At 35.4% G+C, this 19,375-nt stretch overlaps 1 protein-coding gene across 1 annotated transcript in view; it reads left to right on the top strand.

Moving 5' to 3' along the window:
* Positions 1–19,375, top strand: part of Kcnt2 (potassium sodium-activated channel subfamily T member 2) — a 411,713-nt gene that overhangs the window by 137,051 nt on the left and 255,287 nt on the right. Inside the window, exons 2-3 of the mRNA XM_048430982.3 lie at positions 11,251–11,330; positions 14,067–14,166. Of these exons, the coding sequence (XP_048286939.1) occupies positions 11,251–11,330; positions 14,067–14,166 (180 nt within the window). The remainder of the gene's footprint in view (positions 1–11,250; positions 11,331–14,066; positions 14,167–19,375) is intronic.

Genomic DNA, 19,375 nt, shown 5'->3' with positions numbered 1-19,375 from the left:
CAATTTCTTTCTTCAAGGACTTAAAGTTCTTGTCAAATAGGTCTTTCACTCCCTTGGTTAGAGTTACCCCAAGATATTTTATGCTATTTGTGGCTATCATGAAAGGTGATGTTTCTCTGATTTCCCTCTCTGTTTCTTTATCCTTTGTGTATAGGAGTGCTACCGATTTTTTGGAGTTGATCTTGTATCCTGCCACTTTACTAAAGGTGTTTATCAACTGTAGGAGTTCTTTGGTAGAGTCTTTGGGGTCGCTTATGTACACTATCACATCGTCTGCCAGTAACGAATGTTTAATTTCATCCTTTCCAATTCAAATCCCCGTGATCCCCTTATGTTGTCTTATTGCTATTGCTAGAACTTCAAGCACTATATTGAAGAGGTATGGTGAGAGTGGACAGCCTTGTCGTGTTCCTGATTTTAATGGAAAGGTTTGAGTTTCTCTCCATTCAATTTGATGTTAGCTGTCGGCTTGCTGTATATTGCTTTTATTATATTTAGGTATGATCCTTGTATCCCCAGTCTCTCCAACACCTATATCATAAATGGGTGTTGAATTTTGTCAAATGCTTTTTCAGCATCCAATGAAATGATCAAATGTTTTTTTTTCTTTCAGTTTATTTATATGATGGATTACATTGATGGATTTGCGTATGTTGAACCAACCCTGCATCTCTGGGATGAAGCCCACTTGATCATAATGGATAATTTTTCTAATGTATTCTTGGATTCGGTTTGCCAAGTATTTTATTGAGTATTTTTGCATCATTGTTCATGAGTGAGATTGGTCTGTAATTCTCTTTCTTGGTTGTGTCTTTGTGTGGTTTTGGTATCAGGGTAACTGTAGCTTCATAAAAAGAGTTTGGCAATGATTCTTCTGTTTCTATATTGTGAAATACATTAAGGAGTATAGGTATTAGCTCTTCCTGGAAGTTCCGGTAGAATTCTGCACTGAAACCATCTGGTCCTGGGCTTTTTTTGGTAGGGAGATTTTTAATAACAGCTTCTAATTCTTCACGACTGACAGGTCTATTTAGATTGTCACCTGGTCTTGGTTCAACTTTGGTATATGGTACTTATCTAAAAAAATGTTCATTTCTTTTACATTTTCCAACTTTGTGGCATATAAACTTTCATAGTAAGATCTAATAATTCTCTGAATTTCCTCTGTGTCTGTGGTTATGTCCCCCTTTTCATTTCTGATCTTATTAATTTGCATGTTCTCTCTCTGCCATTTGATTAATTTGGATAGGGGTTTGTCGATCTTGTTGATTTTCTCCAAGAACCAGCTTTTTGATTCATTGATTCTTTGGATTGTTTTCTGTGTTTCTATTTTGTTGATTTCAGCCCTCAGTTTGATTATTTCCAGTCTTCTACTCCTCCTGGGTGAATCAGCTTCTTTTTTTCCGAGAGCTTTCAAGTGTGCTGTTAAGTCTCCAATGTGTGCTTTCTCCATTTTCTTTAATTGGGCACTTCGTGCTATGAACTTTCCTCTTAGCACTGCTTTCATAGTGTCCCATAGGTTTGAGTATGTTGTGTCTTTATTTTTATTAAATTCAAGGAAGACTTTAATTTCTTTCTTTATTTCTTCCTTGACCCAGGGGTGATTCAGTAGTTGACTGTTCAACTTCCATGAATTTTTTGGCTTCCTGGGGGTAGCACTGTTGTTGAACTCTAACTTTAATCCATGGTGGTCTGACAAGACACAGGTGGTTACTAATATTTTTTTGTATCTGTGGAAGTTTGCTTTGTTACCCAGTATGTGGTCAATTTTCGAGAAAGTTCCATGAGCTGCAGAGAAGAAGGTGTATTCTTTCCTATTTGGGTGGAATGTTCTATCCATGTCTGTTAGGTCCATTTGACTCAATACCTCCAATAATTCTCTTATTTCTCTGTTAGGTTTCTGTCTGATTGACCTGTCCATTGGTGAGAGAGGAGTGTTGAAGTCTCCTACTATTAGTGTGTGTGGTTTGATGACTGTCTTGAATTCTAGAAGTGTTTCTTTTACATAAGTAGGAGGCTTTATATTAGGGGCGTAGATATTCAGGATTGAGATTTCCTCCTAATGAATTGTTCTTGTTATGAGTATAAAATGTCCATCTCCATCTCTTCTGATTGATTTTAGTTTGAAGTCAATTTTGTTGGAAATTAGAATGGCCACACCTGCTTGTTTCTTAGGTCCGTTTGCTTAAAAAACGTTTTCGCAACCCTTTACTCTGAGTAGATGTCTGTCTTTGTGGTTGAGGTGTGTTTCTTGTAAACAGCAGAATTTTGGATCCTGTTTTCATATCCAATCTCTTAGTCTGTGCCTTTTTATAGGTGAATTGAGTCCATTAATATTAAGTGATATTAATGACCAGTGGTTGTTGACTCCGGTTATTATTATTTTTTGTTTGTTTGTTTAATAGAGTTTGTATGTGTCCCTTCTATCAGTTAAGCTCTTGAAGGGTCGCTTGATGTCTGAGTTATTGTAGGCAGTGTTGGCAATGTTGGATTCCTTGGGTTGCGATTTTCCTTCTATTACTTTCTGTAAGGCTGGGTTTGTGGCTACGAATTGTTTAAATTTGTTCTTATCCTGGAATATTTTGTTTTCTCCATTGATAGTGAACGATAGCTTGGCTGGGTATAGTAGTCTGGGTTTGCATCCATGGTCTCTTAGTTTCTGCAGTACCTCTATCCAGGACCTTCTAGCTTTCATGATTTCCATAGAGAAGTCCGGTGTAAGTCTGATAGGTTTACCTTTATAAGCTACTTGACCTTTTTCCTTTGCAGCTCTTAATATTCTTTCTTTAATCTGTATGTTTTGTGTTTTGATTATTATATGCCTTGCCTTAGCTGCTCAGTATCTTGAGAGTATATCTCATTGCTATACTGTGACAAGATCAAATTGATTATTGATAATCTAGAGAAATCTGTTTTGCAAAGTTAAAATTCATATGATCTTCCACTTTTTTATCTTCTCATAGTTTTGATTGTGAGGCATTGGTTGGCAAATTCTCTTTATGGTTTAAGGTTTGCAAAATATGTCTTAGTACTTCTTGAATTTTCCATCTTTTGTTTTCCTATGTTAAATAAGGTAAATTGGAGTTTTTTAATTCAAACGTTTTATTTTATTTTATCTTTTGCTCTATCAATAATACCATTCAAAAATTTCCCCTTCTCCTCTTCTCCCATTTCCCCCCCATTCCCCTACTCACTTTCCCTCCTCCCTTTCCAGTCCTAGGAGAGGGCAGGGTACCCTGCCCTGTGGGAAGTCCAAGGCTCTCCCTGCTCCATCCAGGCCTTTGAAGGTGTGCATCCAAACAGACTAGGATTGCCCACCCCCCACAAAAAACAGTATAGGCAGTAGTATCAAGTCCCAGTGCCATTATTATTGGCTACTCAGTCAGACCCCATTTTCAGCCACATTCAGAGAGTTCGGTTTGATCACATGCTCATTCAGTCCCAGTCCAGCTGGCCTTGGTGAACTCTCCTTAGATCAGTCACACCACCTCAGTTGGTGCACGAACCAGTCTCAGTCCTGACTTCCTTGCTCATCTTCTCCTTCTTTCTGCTCTTCAACTGGACCTTGTGAGCTCAGGCCAGTGCTCCAATGTGGGTCTTTGTCTCTATCTTCATTCATTTCTGGATGAAGGTTCTATAGTGATATTCAAGATATTCATCAGTGTGGCTATGGGACAATTCTCATTCAGGCATCCTCTCCTCTACTGCCCAAGGACCTAGCTGGGGACATCCCCTTGGACACCTGGGAACCCCTCTAGAGCCAAGTCTTTTGCCAATCCTAAAATGTAAATTTTTTAAAAAAATTAATTATTTTGGTTAAACTGAAGAAATACAGAGTAGGCCCAACAAGTCAATGCTGCATATGATGGTGTGTCTAGAGAAAGTCTTGTTTTATTGATTTGTGATGTGTTTGTTGTGATAACCACATATGTAAGTATCTACAAGTACTGCAAGAAAACTAAGTACCTCCAATTGTCTCCCAAGCACTGATGGAAGAATCAGTGGAGTTGTTAGTTTTTCATCAGTCTTGTATATACTGGAAATCATTTGCTGAGTGACTAACAATCTAGCTTTTTCTTTCTTTTACAATATAGAGATTTAAGTGGTTGATTTATCTACTTCAGCAGAATGCAAAAGCAGTAAGCACTTAGGAGTCACTGTACTTTGAATTTTAGATTTTTATCTTTTCTTTGATAGCAATATGTAACAGGATACCTGGTGAAAGCCACCTGAGCCACTCCTGAAATAAACATGATAAACACTCAGCAACACTCCACAGTGCAATATGTGTGCTATGATTTTCGATACAGGTTTTTCGATACAGGTTTTTAGGTACAGATCAATTGTGGGGTGGAACTCCAGTCATTCCCTCACTTGAACATCCTCTCCCACCACCCTTTGCTGTTTATAGGATTTGTTCTTCTTATAAAGGAATCTGAGATGTTGCTTTGAGAGTTGTTTCTAGTCTAGATTAGTTTCCTCTCAATTCAACCATCTACATCTGCAGCAATTTAATTCAAAAGAATGTATGTAGAAAGACTACATGTAGAATGAGGGGCCTTGCTCATTTGGGTTTCTTGTCCCAAGCGTTCCCAGCTATTTAGTCCCAGAGAAAAATCACACATGCGATCTCTATAAGTTATAAAGCTGATTGGCCCATTAGGTCAGGCTACTTATTAGCTAACGCTCATATCTTGATTAACCCTTTTTTCTGATCTATGTTAGCCATGTGGCTCAGTATCTTTTTCAGTGGGGCAGCTCACATCCTGCTGCTTCGATGATCTGGGCAGGAGTGGGAGAAATCAACTTCCTCCTCCCCAGAATTCTCCTGCTCTCTTTTTCCATCATTTCCACTTCCTGTCTTATTTTCCCACCTACACCTCCTGCCTGGCCAATCAGCATTTTATTTAAAACATGATTGACAGAATACAGACAATTCTCCTGCACCACTTCCCCCTCTTTAAAAAAAAAAAAAAAAAAAAAAAAGGAAAATATCCATAGTCCATTTTTGGGGAATGTGGGCATAGTATTCCTGGCTACTTCCTGCTGGGTGGGGGCACTGATAATCTTATGGAGACCTAAAGAAAATTTAGAGTTATGATCAAGTCCTGACTGAAGTATCCTGTGAGTCTTGATCATCTCAGGCAGCAGCCTTGAACCTGTTCTGGATGAAGAACTCAGACATCTGGGCCATCTGTTCCTACTGGAGATTTCTCAGGTGGTCTCCCTTGGTCAAAGATGATTTTTCTTAGCTCTGAATAAATCCAGAGCCTCTCATTTTCTGTGGAAACAAAAGCAAAATCTCTTCTCCAAAGTAACATACCTTTTGACTTCAATTTTGAAGCCAAGGTATTTTCAAAATACCCTTCTTGAATTAATTCTGTAGCATTTATAAGCAAATATTTTTTAGCAGCTGTTGCTCCTTCCTGAGCATTTAAACAATTCCAAGAGAGCATAATAGCATACAGTATCAAGATTCTCTGTGTATTTTCCATCTTTATGTGGCTTTATTTTAACCTCTATTTCTTTTATTTTTACTTTTAACTTTTGGCTTGTTGAGACAGGTTCTCTGTATATCTTTGTCCTGGAATTCCCTCTGTAGACCAGACTATCCTTGAACTCCCAGAGATCCTTCTGTCTCTGCCTCCCCAGTGCTGGTATTAAAGGTGTGTACCACCACACCCAACTACTCTCTTTCTCTCTTTTTTTTTATTTCTAAGGACTTTAAACCATTTAGAGGTTTTGTTTTTTCTTTGAATCTCTCTTTACTGCATATCTCTCTTTTTTCTGACCACATGGGTCTCTAATTTGCTAAGGAATGTGGAGAAAACATTAGTCAAAAGCTCTTAAGGCGTTTCAAGGTCCTTGCCAGGAAGCAAGCTGCAACAGTGTTTTCATAGTCCGGACTGCCTGCTTGAAAGAGTCAGAGTTTTCCCTGGCAGTAGGGCCCAGAAAGCCGACATTTTAAAACAACCAGCTTTTTTTCAGCTACGGCTGAAAACAAAAATGCTTTAATCTAGTCTTTCCCAAGCTTTCTCAGACTTCCTGTGGATGCAGTTATCCATGTGGGTGCCATTCTGTAACATGAGGGGCCAGGGCCTGCTCTGTCCTCCCACCAGGTCCCCACAATTGTTTAGTTCCAGAGAACATCACACACAGGACTCCGTAAGTTATAATGCTGATTGGCCTATTAGCTCAGGCTTCTTACTGGCTAACTCTCACATCTTGATTAACCCATTTTTCTGATCTATGTTAGCCATATGGCTCAGTACCTTTTTCAGTGGGACAGCTCACATCCTGCTGCTTCGGTGATCTGAGAAGGAGTGGAAGGAATCAACTTCTTCCTCCCCAGAATTCTCCTGCTCTCCTTGCATCATTTCCACTTCCTGTCTGGTTTTCCCACCTACACATCCTGCCTGGCCAATCAGCATTTATTTAAAACATGACTGACAGAATACAGACAATTCTCAAGCACCACTTCCCCCTGTTTTTTAAAAAATAAAAAAATAAAAAAAAACAAAGGAAAATATCCATAGTCCATTTTTTGGGAATGTGAGCATAGTATTTCAGGCTACTTACTGTGATTTGTTCTTCTTATAAAGGAATCTGAGATGTTGCATTGAGAGTTGTTTCTAGTCTAGATTAGTTTCCTCTCAGTTCAACCAACTACATCTGCAGCAATTTAATTGCAAAGAATGTATGTAGAAAGACTACATGAAGATGTAGAGTAATGAGGTCCATTTGGAAAGGTGAAATTTCTGTCTCGTGCATGGAGAGAACATTGGTACTACATGGAAAGATGGCACATTCCTTTTTACTCATCACAAAGACACCAAATGTAGATTTGAAAGACTTAACAACAAAAATGCAAAAAAAAAAAAAAGCCAGGTAAAATGTTCTTAGCATGGAGAACTGCCCTGAAAGCAATGTTAACATCAATATGGGAGGAGGTCATTTATTTATTCCCACCTGCTCAGACCCAAAATAATCACACAGAAACTATATTATTTTAATCACTGCTTGGCCCATTAGCTCTAGCTTCTTATTGGTTAGCTCTTACATCTGAATTTAAACCATTTCTAGTAATCTGTGTATTGTCATGTGGCTGTGGCATACCAGGTAAAGTTCAGTCCAACTCCAGCAAGGCTACATGGCTTCTCTCTTTGACTCCATCATTATTTCTCCAAGCATACAGCCTAGCTTTCCCCACCTAGTTCTGTTCTTCCCTGCCATAGGCTCAAAACAGTTCTTTCTTTATTAACCAATAAAACCATAGACAGAAGGACCTCTCACACCACATGAGTGGTAATATGCATCTATATAAGCTGAAGCTGTCTGATACAACCCTAGGGTTCAGAGAATCTTATCAAGGTATTTGTTTGCAGTAGTATGATAATAAGGAATTCATTCACTCCTCAACCAGTATTATGGGACCAATAATAAAATGCAAGCAACAGCACCAAGTAGCACTCAATAGACACAAAGGCAGTATCACCTTTGATATTGATGTATATGGGCCATGAGATTCAAAGAAGGGTGTCTGATTTCATATTCTCAATAGATTTCCAGGTGTCAAGAGTAGTAAAGTAGTGTTCCTGCATTGATATCCTGTGTCATAATTACTTTTTGTGTTGTTAAAATAAAGCCTATTTTAAAGTGATTGGATAAGAATTTTAAGAGGAAAGAAGGGAAATTACAATATAATGAACTCTAGAGTGATTTTTACATAAAATTCAAGTACTAGAGCAATAGAATGAGAGGAAAATGAAAAACCAGTGCTAAATTAAAACAGCACAAAGCATTATCATTAGGGAAGATTTACAAGCCTGTGTTCCTCCATCTCTACAGTAATTCCAAATTTTTGGAATATAGAAACAGCAATAGGATTTCTATTCAAAGATCTTACCTTTTTTTTTAATAAAAGAGGATGACACATTGAAAATGGAAATATGCATGAAAAAACTCCCAAATCATCATTTCATTCAGTAGCCACCACAGTAAATCTAAATTTTCTCAGGATAATTAAGATGATTTTATCTTAAACATTAATAGGATATTAGTGAATAAAATTATCCATCCCAAATCTACCAGCTACAAAAAGCATCAATGTGTCACAATTTTGTCTAATTAGAGGTTGGTTTCATAATAATATCTAGACTTTCTGATGCAGCTTAACTGAATATGAGTGTGATGCAAACCCTCAAGTGTCAACAGTAGAATTAGTGTGAAGGGGCTGACTTTTAAAAGAAAATCATATCATAATTGTATGACTGAATTTTTAAATGGATGTTATTATCCATCCAATAACTCCAAAACCACAAAAAGAAAATAAAAAATATGAAGAATATTTCACTATGAAAGGTTTGTTTTGCTAAAAAACAAAGTAAGAAATATAAAAAGACAAAATATATATAGAAGCTTAACACAATTGCTCTTAATTATAAATATGTCTATTCAAATAAAGCAATAGACATTATTAGCTAACATAAATTAAAATTTTTTTATTAGAAAAAACTTTACAGTTGAAGATAACAAGAATAAAATTAAGATTTCTTTTTGTTAAATGTTACCATTGTTATGTGTCAGGATAAATGTGGAAAATATTCTAAATAATCTAAATTTTATCTTTTATATGAGCTTGTAATAAAAGCCCATATAAAAATAACATTTTGTAAAATGATGTATGTTGATTTGTTCATTATTTAAAACATCATTTTCTAGGGAAATTAAATTCAGATATAGAAGTTAGGAGAGTGGTCAGAAGAGAAACAGGCACACAGAGAAATAGAGGAAGGAATGGAAGAACGGAGATAGGGAGGGAGAGGACAAGTTTTCATGTGATTAGTCAAAGAAAGTTTGATTCTGCATTATACGTACTTCTTTTTTGGCCACTGTGTTTCTTTCTTTTTATTTTCTGCCGTCTTTTTCCGTCTACTTCTTCTCTTCCTTTTTTTTCTTCTTCTTTTCCTATTCCTCTCTCATCAGCCTCTCCCATGCTATATAGGAAAAAAGAATAAACCTCTCAATTTAGCGTCCAAATGTTTTTCTATCTGTATTTAAGACAACAAATCCAAAGCATTAGTTCTGTTTTTTCAATTCTCATAAATCTTAAAACCCATTTTATAAATCTATGCTTTCATATTGGCCATGTTTCACAGTATAGTACTGTCTTAGTAAGATCAACAGATTAGTTAAGAATTTTGTTTCACAATCCCAGAGAACCTAGACAACAATGAGGACCCTAAGACAGACATACAGAGATCTAATCTACAAGGAAACTTTAGAAAAAGACAAGATCTCCTGAGTAAATTGGCAGCATGGGGACCTTGAGAAAGAGTTGAAGGGGAGGGGAGAGGCAGGGATGGGATTAGAGAAACATGTAGAGCTCAATAAAAATTTTAATTGAATAAATTTGGTTTATCATAAATAAAAACCTTTTGTGCAGCAAAGACTTTTGATTTTATTTCTTAACTACTATGGATTTTCCTATATATATACATTAGAGAGATTGTGGAATTGTACAACAGTATAGTATTCTTTTAACACGTAGCATTCTGTGTCATTTATATTCTTCCCTGTGCTTTTTTCCTCTGTGTATGTCTTCTTTAAAAAATCAACAAAACCAACTGCTGAGTATATTAAAGACATACAAATTGCATCAAACCAGCTGCTGAATATATTGAGGACATGCAGATTGCATATTCAAAAGTCTGTGATGTTAGGAAAATCTAAAGAAAATTTTGATTGTACAAGCATTGAAATTCTCTCTTAACCGGTTTATTTATTTATTTATTTATTGTTTTTGGAATCAAAACCCAGAATGAATGTGTGTGAAACGGAGACAATTGTTGACTGTTAACAAATCATTGCACTTGACAGAAATCTTTTCTGCTATTTGAAAATATTAATTCTGTCGTATAACATGAGGAATATTAGGGAAGATGCTAATACATAAAACAGAATGTGAAGTTCTGTAAATGGTGATACATGAGGGAGAAAGTTGAAATTATCTGGATGGGGATACATGAGGGAGAAATGTACAGTTCTGTGGATGGGGATACATGAGGGAGAAACATGGAGTTCTGTGGATGGGAATACATGACGTGGAAAGGTGCTGTACTGGGAATGGTGAACTTTAGTTCAGGGTAGATTAACTTGGCATTTTACCCTTAGTGGCCTTGCTTCTTCATAATATGCCACCTTCACCTGCTGATGCTCATTTTAACTCTATATTGATCTCTATATATTTAAATATGAGACAAAATAACTAAACAAGAAAGGAAAGTGTTAACTCATCCCTGTCCTAAGTAGGTTCTAGGTAGAGTGAAGGGCTTGATAAAAACTGGTATTCGGATATTAGAGTTCTGCTTTGTAAGTGGATCAATGTTGGTCCTGCCTGAATGTGAATTTTTCACTTATTTAGTTCATTCTTTTATTTAATTAAATGTATTTATTTATTTTACATTCTGATCACAGTTTTGCCTCCCCCCTCTCTTCCCATTTCCTCTTCACACATCTTCTCCCGTGTTTCTGTTCTGCAAGGGACAAGCCTCCCATGGGTATCAACAAAACATGGTATATCAAATTGTAGTAGAATTGAGCTCCTCCCCTTGTATTAAGGCTGAGCAAGGCAACCAGTATGAAAAATGGGTTCCCAAGAGTCAGCCAAAATGTTAGGGACAGCCCCTCCTTATACTGTTAGGAGTCCTACAAGTAGACCAAGCTAAATATCAGTTACATATATGTAGAGGGTGTATGTTGGTCACTGGTTGTTGATTCAGACTCTGTGAGCTGCTTTGAGTTCAGGGTAGTTGTTTTTGTCAATTTTCTTGAGGTGACCTTGACCCCTCTCACTACTATAATCCTTATTCTTACATCAGGAAGATATAGGGGGAAATGATTCTGTTGGAGAGGAGTAATTTTAAATATATATTAAAGTTTAAAAAGGTAAATTTTTTAGAATCATCTATGTGAATTGTTAACCCACTCATTTATATAGCTAACTGTGCATGATATTTGAACAGTCTTTAAAATTAGAAAGCAACGGATTCTTTTTCTGAAATAGCTCTACTATATTTTACACAGTTCTCAGGTTTTTTGACATATAATTTCACTCCAAATATATGATACATGAATTCAAATAGTTTTATTTTTATGTATCTGAGGAACAACAAAGTCTGTTTATTTTCATTTGCATAAAATAAAGAAGCAATGAACTTTTATAAGTTTGTTTTTACTTTCTGCTTTCAGGGTTCAAGTTGAATTCTACATGAATGAAAATACATTTAAAGAGAGATTAAAATTGTTTTTCATTAAAAACCAGCGATCAAGTAAGTTATTTCCATTATTCATTTTATTCTCTGAATAGGAATCTATCTCAAAATTCCAACAGTGTAATATTTCACAAAGTCATACTTTGTATAACAGAATAAAATGGGGAGAAGATTTAGTTAGAAGTAAACATAAAAATTGAATAACAACAACAGACAAAAAAAACAGAAGATGCTACATCTAGTAGTTGAAAATTCTCTTTACTATTTTAGGTCTCTAAACCCCAGATGAATAAACAGAGCTCTGTGTGCCATGTATGAATTCTGAAAAATACAAACGTAGTTTAAGTAGAGCACACCTTTAATCTCAGCACTCAGAATGATGAGGCAGAAGGATCAGAAACCCACAGTCAAGAAAGCTTAATGTGTTGGGGAGGGGCTCATAAGCCTTATGTCTCCCTGATATGGCAGTTAATGGTTTGTGGGGATAGGGCATCCATTTTGTACAGTGGTGTAATCACTGGATAATTGTCATACTCCTGGAAATACCCTGACTCATATTCATCAAGTAACCCTAATTTAATTCAAGGCTTTTGAAATTAAAACAAAATGTATAAAAGTAGAATGGGACTATTTTGGGGAGTAGAACAGGTTGAACAAGAGTAAAGGGGGAACAAAAGAGCAGCTGTGGTGAGGATGATGACAGTACATTATATGTTTATACCAAACACTCAAAGAATATATTTAAACAATCTTAATTTTCTGGTATCAAAACAATTTGAGAACAATTTAGGCTACAGAGTCATTATAAAACTATCTTGATTAGAGAGTGAGAACCTGTCTCAAAAACTTCCCCTAAACAACAATACCTCACTATTTAATTGACTCATGCTTTCACTTGTGAGGGCTGTGTAAGCTATCATTTGTCAAGTTTCAAGAAATTAAGTACTCACAATGGGGAATAATTTTCTGAGTTAATAAGGGAATAATTCAATGATTGTCAGTCACTCCCGACGACAATACTCATCAAGTGTACCCTGAAGTGTAAGGATGGATGTAGTTCTTGCTATAGAGCAAGAACTTACATAAGACTAGGATCAGTGTAAGAGGTTAACGCCCTGAAGATGCTTGTTAATAAATTGGGAACCACTGAAGACTCAGAGTATATAAAATTAGGAACCCTGCTGAATCCTACCTAGGTTAAAGTGTGTGTGATACTTGCTGCTGTGCACAATCCTATGTGCCTTTAGACTGTTTATAATTACAAGATTGTGAATCACAATATAAGAAACATAGAGAACTTAACTGTACTAGCATAGAGTTAGGGCTGTGAATTTTAACCCATGGATATCTTTGCACTGATTTAAACTAAATTGTGTGTTAGCTGGTAGCATTCGTAGAGAAAATCTTGGTTTGTGAGCGCATATCCATATACTGTCTATAGAAAATACATCAGTAGTTAAACCATACTGGTGAGATATTCACAATGACAGAGTAGCTTCAACAGTAAAGTAAGAAGTAATTAGTGCCTTCCTAACTTTGATTTTAGAGTTTCCAAGGAAGCCCTATCAGTAGATACTACTAAAGGGATTAAATCCTCCAAATGAAGGCTTCCTCAATACACTTATTCAATGTTAGGCCTGGCATTGTTTGAATACTCATCTAAGTAAAGAGAAGACCCATTTTTATAAGACTATAAGTTATGAGATAGAATAAACCCTTTTCAACCCTGTGGTGTTTTTGTTCAGAATGCCTTATTGCAGCAACTGACCTGAATCTTGAGAAGATGGCAACCTACAAAAAACTTCAGCACTTTAATAAGAAATACTAGAAACAATTACACAAATAAAAAAATGTACTGTTAAGGAATATTATAATTCATTCTACAAAAATAAACTGCAAAGGTAACAGTTCATTCTAGATTCCATCAATTAATAATTATTAGAAGGCTTTTCTTACAGTTTTATAAAAGATACATAAAGCAAATTACACTGTTAATTACACACATGGCCAAGTGTCTGTTAATCAGTTCAGAGCATGTTTACTTAACCTTCTTCAGCAAGTATCATGGTCCTTCAGGCTGTGACTTAAGCAGTTTGAATGGCTTATCTATGATGGTCTTAATTTTCACAAAATTTAAGATTCCACTGGCATGAAGCCTAGTTTTTAAAAAGTTTAATTTGTTCAATTAAAGTATGAGAAAGGTATTTGTCTAGATGTGTATTTGACAACACAAGCGATAATGGCTTCCTTTTGTATATGATGATATAATTACTATACAACTTATAATCATAGAGATGATATATGTCATAACATAAACATAATAGCACAAGTATCACACATAATTATATAAACATGTTTTGTCTATAAACAAATCAACAAGGTGTTACAGAGTCATAGGATTTATGATGGTGTCTGTGGGGGCAGATTGATTTTTAAGCTAAAGTTCGTCTCCAAGTAATGATTAAAGTACTTACAGCTGTTCACTGAGAAACTTGTACCAACCATGTCTGAATAATAACTTTGTAGCTTTTGGCATTTAAAACCTGAACCTCCCATCTGTGGAACGCACTGTTATTTTCATTTCATTGATTCTATAACACTCAAATTTTATTTTAGTAGGTGAATGATTAAAAATCAACGACCAAAAACTTCAGGAAGTTTAGAAAATTGCATTTGTGTGCTTTTAAAATACCTTCTAACTACTTATTTAAAGCTGATATTTTGACCATATTTTTTTCTTTCTCTTTTATGTCCTGAGTTCAAATTAAAACTAATTTTGTTATTTGCTTAAAGGTCTAAGAATCCGCTTGTTCAACTTTTCTCTCAAATTGTTAAGCTGTTTATTATACATCATCCGTGTGCTGCTTGAGAAGCCCTCACAGGGAAATGAATGGTAAGCTTTCTCTGTGACTGCCACAGTATTTTAATTGTTTTGAATTGTTATAACTAGCAGGATGTTATTCACTTTTTAGAGGATGTGAGACATTCGTATAAACTGATCTGATCTTTGGGTAATTCCTGTCTTCCAAGGTTTGTGGGTGCATTATTTTAATGATAATCTGAACTCTGTTCCATGAATGTACCAGTCAAAATGCTATGAATATTATTTGAAATTATATGAATATTATTTGAAATCTTGCTACAGATTTGAGTGCCTTTCTGTTATTGAATCACATATGCTCTACAGTATGCAAGCTTTCCACACACTTTCTGTTACAATGCACTTTCTTCAATGAAAACACTAACGAATCTCTCAAGATGTTTTGAGCCTATGAATATTTATTTTTTTAAGTAATATTAATTTATTGATGTATTTTAGGGTTTTTTCATTCACAATTCTGCTACTTTGCTTAACATACTTCCGCCAAATCATTGCCGTCCTTTTAGTCTTTGTTCTCTGCAAGAACAGTAGGGTAGATGTCTGAGTGTATAATGATATTCATACAAAACTTTTATCTCATTAACCCCCAGGACTCCTGGCCTTCCTAGTTAATTTACAAAAATATTCAAAGGAGAAACTAAAACCTGATGACTAACTCCTGTTATACGTTTGTCTCTTTAAGTTTTGCCTTAAGATCAAACAAAATTACACTAGTAAGAGAGAAAATGAGTTTATCATATATATGAGAATCCAGCATGTTTAGGAAGTGATTTTAATTTTGAATTTTTTAAAATTAAAATAAATAAATATTTATTTAAAACTTAAAAATTCTAAATTTATTTGAAATTATTAAATAAATAAAAATAAATTCAATTTAATTGGATATTAGATGAGGATTAGTAAATGAATAAGTCAAATTTGGCTACGGTAAAAGTATGTGTGATAATTACTAATGAAAGAAATTATGGTTGAATCACTCTCATGGATCCTTGATCTGTCTCAGTAATATTCCTGTAAATGAAGTTAGAGAGAGGCTCATTAGAACATTCAGTTTTCTCCAGGAATCTTCTGCATATGTAAAAGGTGTTTGGGGAAATGCTGCTATTTTCCAGCAATGGATTCGTTTCATGGTATATGTTATTTCCTTCAATATACAGCTATCATTCTTAAATCAGAATCAGAGGTTTACTCATATTTGTTGTTTCTGCTGTGGGACATTTGTGACAAATCTCATTATGCCTATTTTCCAGTGACCATGGGGGACAATGCCTGCCTTTTCCCCGTATCTTAAGTATGTTCTCTACTCAGATTCTCTACTTGACTACCCAGAATTCATCCTAAGCTTATCATGTCCCAATAGGGTTCTGCACTCTTCTTCCTTTCCATGATGAAGAACAGCATTCTCAGTATCCTGCCAAGTCACAGCCTTCTCCGTTGCTGAATTCTAACTGAAAAATGGCTTATCTCAATATTTTTTGAGTTCACCTTAACTTCCAAGATGAAAGTTTTCCTTTCCAGTTGAAAACCCCTGAGAACATTTGGTTGTTCATACAGTCAACACCTCCTATGATTTTTATTGTTTTCCAATGAATTACCTTAATTCGGGCCATATACATTTTTCAGGACTGTTGCAGTAGCCTGCAACTCAGTTTTGCTAATCTACCAATGTTCCCTTTTGTTTTATTTTTGATAGGAGAGTTAATGCCTGTCAAATATAAGCCTAGTTTCTATTCACCTGCTTCAAATGACAAAGTCCCTGCATTACATCCCACTTTCCATGTTATTTAACCTGTAAGTGCTGGTCCACTGCCACTTCTCACTAGGCCTTGTTTCTATTCTTAGGTAATCACATATCCAGATCAGAGATTCCATAGGTTTTGGCTGCTGGTACTTCTCTTAACACTCTCCTTATAAGGTCTCCCAAAACTTTGCTTATTTTTATACAGTACCTTTGTCTCTTTTACATACTGTACATATTTTTTTTTGCTCGTTTTACTTTCTGAGTTTTCTGTGAGTATTAGAATAGACACATAGGTCATTGGCTAAATTCTAGAGGTGGGCACAATGAGCACTAGTCATTTTTCTACACAGGTGAATGAACAGATGTGTAAATGACAGATTTTATTCTAGCTCTTGTTTATATCTCTTCATCTGTTTCTAACTCTAGCTGTGGTGTCCTGCATAGAATTACTAGGATTTTCTGTGCCTTCTTTTATATTGAGACTTCTTAGAAATGTATTTTCCCTATCTGCCATTCAAAATTCTTTCCTTTAAACTTTTTGAGATCCTGGACGCTTCAGGTTATCAACTCTTTGGATAATATATAAATATGAAGTCCGTATTTGGCATTTACCCAGGCAGTCTAGTTCTACACTAATTTGGGAATACCTGCACAACTTCCAGGTATTTTTCTTAAACACCCTAATGCATTGCTCTTACATTTCCCACTCATTTCTCTGTCTTATCTGGAAGTTTGTTGAGGTCAAGAGCCATGTCATTTTGTAGGTCTCTCTCATACTTATCATAAGTCTTAGGAGATTCTGTTATTATAATTCTCTTTTAATAGAATTATGTCCACAAATATTACCAGTGTTTTTTTGTGAAGATTATTGAGGACCAAGATCTAGATATGTCAATATATGTCAATTTTATTCCATGCTTTCGTCTTTATGTTATTATAAAGGATATCCCCTAAAAATCTTTCTATAAAGTACCAAAGTTGTTTTTAAAACTTGCTGACTTATGAACAGAATGTACATTCGAGAGACCTGACAATCCTAAAACAGTCCATGAAGGATCCTCCAAAAGGAAAAGCCATTGGTGAATAATGATAGCAGAATAAAATTATATTATTTGGAAACATTAAGAGGACAAAGTTTCCTACAATTAACTTCTGTGTCATATTACTAAGAATTTCAGTCTTAATTACAAAGGATATACATTTGAAAAATTAGATTCTCACAATTAAAAACCATAATAAACTAACTTATGTCTCCAATTCGAGTACACTGTTTTGTTTAGTTCTATTGTCAATGCAGTCTTCGTTAATTAAAAACAGAAATGTTCTTTATGGGTACAGGCTCTATTTTAAAATAATGAGACTAATTTGGCAATAAGATTTATTTGATTATAATTCTGACCTGATAAGGATGCAGATATTTTGAGCTGCTTTGTTTTATTTTTAAGCTTCTCCCAGGAGTCAAACTGATATGAAACTATTGCAATATTGACAAACAGAAAGATACGAAAATAATTTTACTGAGAATATTTGAGATCATGGGTACTGCAAACATTGGAGTATGTGGTGTGTCATTAAGAATTTCAAGTTTGTAGTACAGGAGACTGCTCTGTTTGTTAGTGGCTACATTAGAAGAAGAACTGTGTTTCCTCGGGGCCCTTAGAAGCATACATTTCAATTTTATCTAAATGCACACTCTTGTTTCGACTTTTAAAAATGTTTAAGTGATTTAAGTGATATTATTATTTGCAGCAGTATTGTTAGTGCTATTGTTAGGGGTGAGACAGTAATAAGAGGCAGCGTCCAGTGAAGAAGCACATCGTGGTGGTTAGTTTTAATTTACAGCACAATCAGGAATGGCCTAGGAAGAAAGTCCAAATAAGATAGTAAGCATTTGTTGTGATGTCTGGCTTCTCTTAATGGGACTAGGGTGACCTGCCCATTGTGGGTGGCAACAGGAGTTTGATTGTAGTCTTGCACTATACAAGGTGGGTAAAGCCAGCTGAGCAAAAGTGTGTATGCATTCCTTCTCCCCATGCTCTTGACCGTGGTTGGGACTAGCTGCTTCAATCCCTAATGATTGTGACAAAAATCTTCCCTGGAACTGAGCTCAAATAAACTATTTCTCCCCTTTGTTTTGTTGGAGCTTCTGGAAAGGAAACTGAGGCACACAGGAAAGATTCTGGATTTTTAAATTTACCCTAAATTTGGAGCTTATGTAATTTCTAGTATGATGAAAATTTACAGATTATTACAACATAATGATAAGAATTATTGTAGGAAGTCATAGAATTGTGGCAATATCTTTTTTTTTTTCAAGACAGGATTTCTCTGTATAATTCTGGCTGGTCAGTGCTCACTCTATAGACCAGGCTGGGATCAAGCTCACAAATTCTATGTTAGTATGCTGTGAAAAGTTGTTGCATCTGTTTACCATTCCTTTTTTGCATTTGACTGTTTCTAGCCTTCTTCTAATGTAATAATGGTTCTTCTTCTAATGTAATAATGCTTAATACATGAACTTGATCTAGTTGCATAGTCAATTTAAGCATAAACGATGTGTATTTATTTTTTATTATTTTCTTTTATTGTTTCATTTCAGTTATTTACTTTTGAAAAAGTAAAATTGTTTCCTATTGATGCTTTGGTGAATAATTCACATTGATGATTAACAGTCATTGGTCATGAATGCTGTTGTGTTTATTACTCTGCCATCCTGATGATCATGATGTTTGGTCATTGGGTTTTTGGATAGATCCCAGTTACTTTCCTCTTATGTATTCTACTGTAGTAAATATTACTTGTATATAATTTATTACTTTTCCCCTCCCTTAATTTTTCTTATCAACAAAATGATGTTTTGTCTGTTACTTTTGTATAGCTGTCAATTCCAGACTTGATTCTGAAGACAGTTCAGAGATGAATGAAGAACACCTTAAAGGGGTTGAGTAAGGAAGGAGCAAATCACACAGAGAAAATATCAAAGAATTCCATTTCACGAATTTTAATCTTTATCCTTTCTTTCTATTGCATCCTGGTCACAGCTTCCTCTCCCTCATCTCTTCCCATTCCCTTCTCCTAACCCCACTCTGTCCCCAACATCCAATTTACTCTCCCACAAAATATTTCATATCATGTTGCAATAAGTGCCTCACATGTATTAAGGTTGGGCAAGGCAACGCAGTTTGTGGAGTAGCATGGAAATGGCAGTCCAATAGTTAGAGATAGCCCCTGCTCCCACTTTTAGGAGTACCATAAGAGGAAGTGGAGGGAATGGAAAACCAATCCATTCATATACATTTCCACCTACAGTCTGTCCTGCCTGTGGGATGTGCTGGGATTGATGCCTAGCCCAATTGGTATCAGAGAGATTTTATCCAACTACTGATAGAAACAGTTGAAAACCCATAGGGAAAAAGTAGGTTGACATCATGAAAAAAAGATTGTAGGATCCAGAGGGGTCAAAGACACCATAAGAAAATC

The sequence above is a fragment of the Myodes glareolus genome, chromosome 5 (genome assembly GCF_982192425.1).
Source record: "Myodes glareolus chromosome 5, mMyoGla1.1, whole genome shotgun sequence".
Taxonomy (NCBI): domain Eukaryota; kingdom Metazoa; phylum Chordata; class Mammalia; order Rodentia; family Cricetidae; genus Myodes; species Myodes glareolus.
The sequence above is the reverse complement of the archived record's forward strand: the minus strand, read 5'-3'. Positions and strand labels throughout refer to the sequence as shown.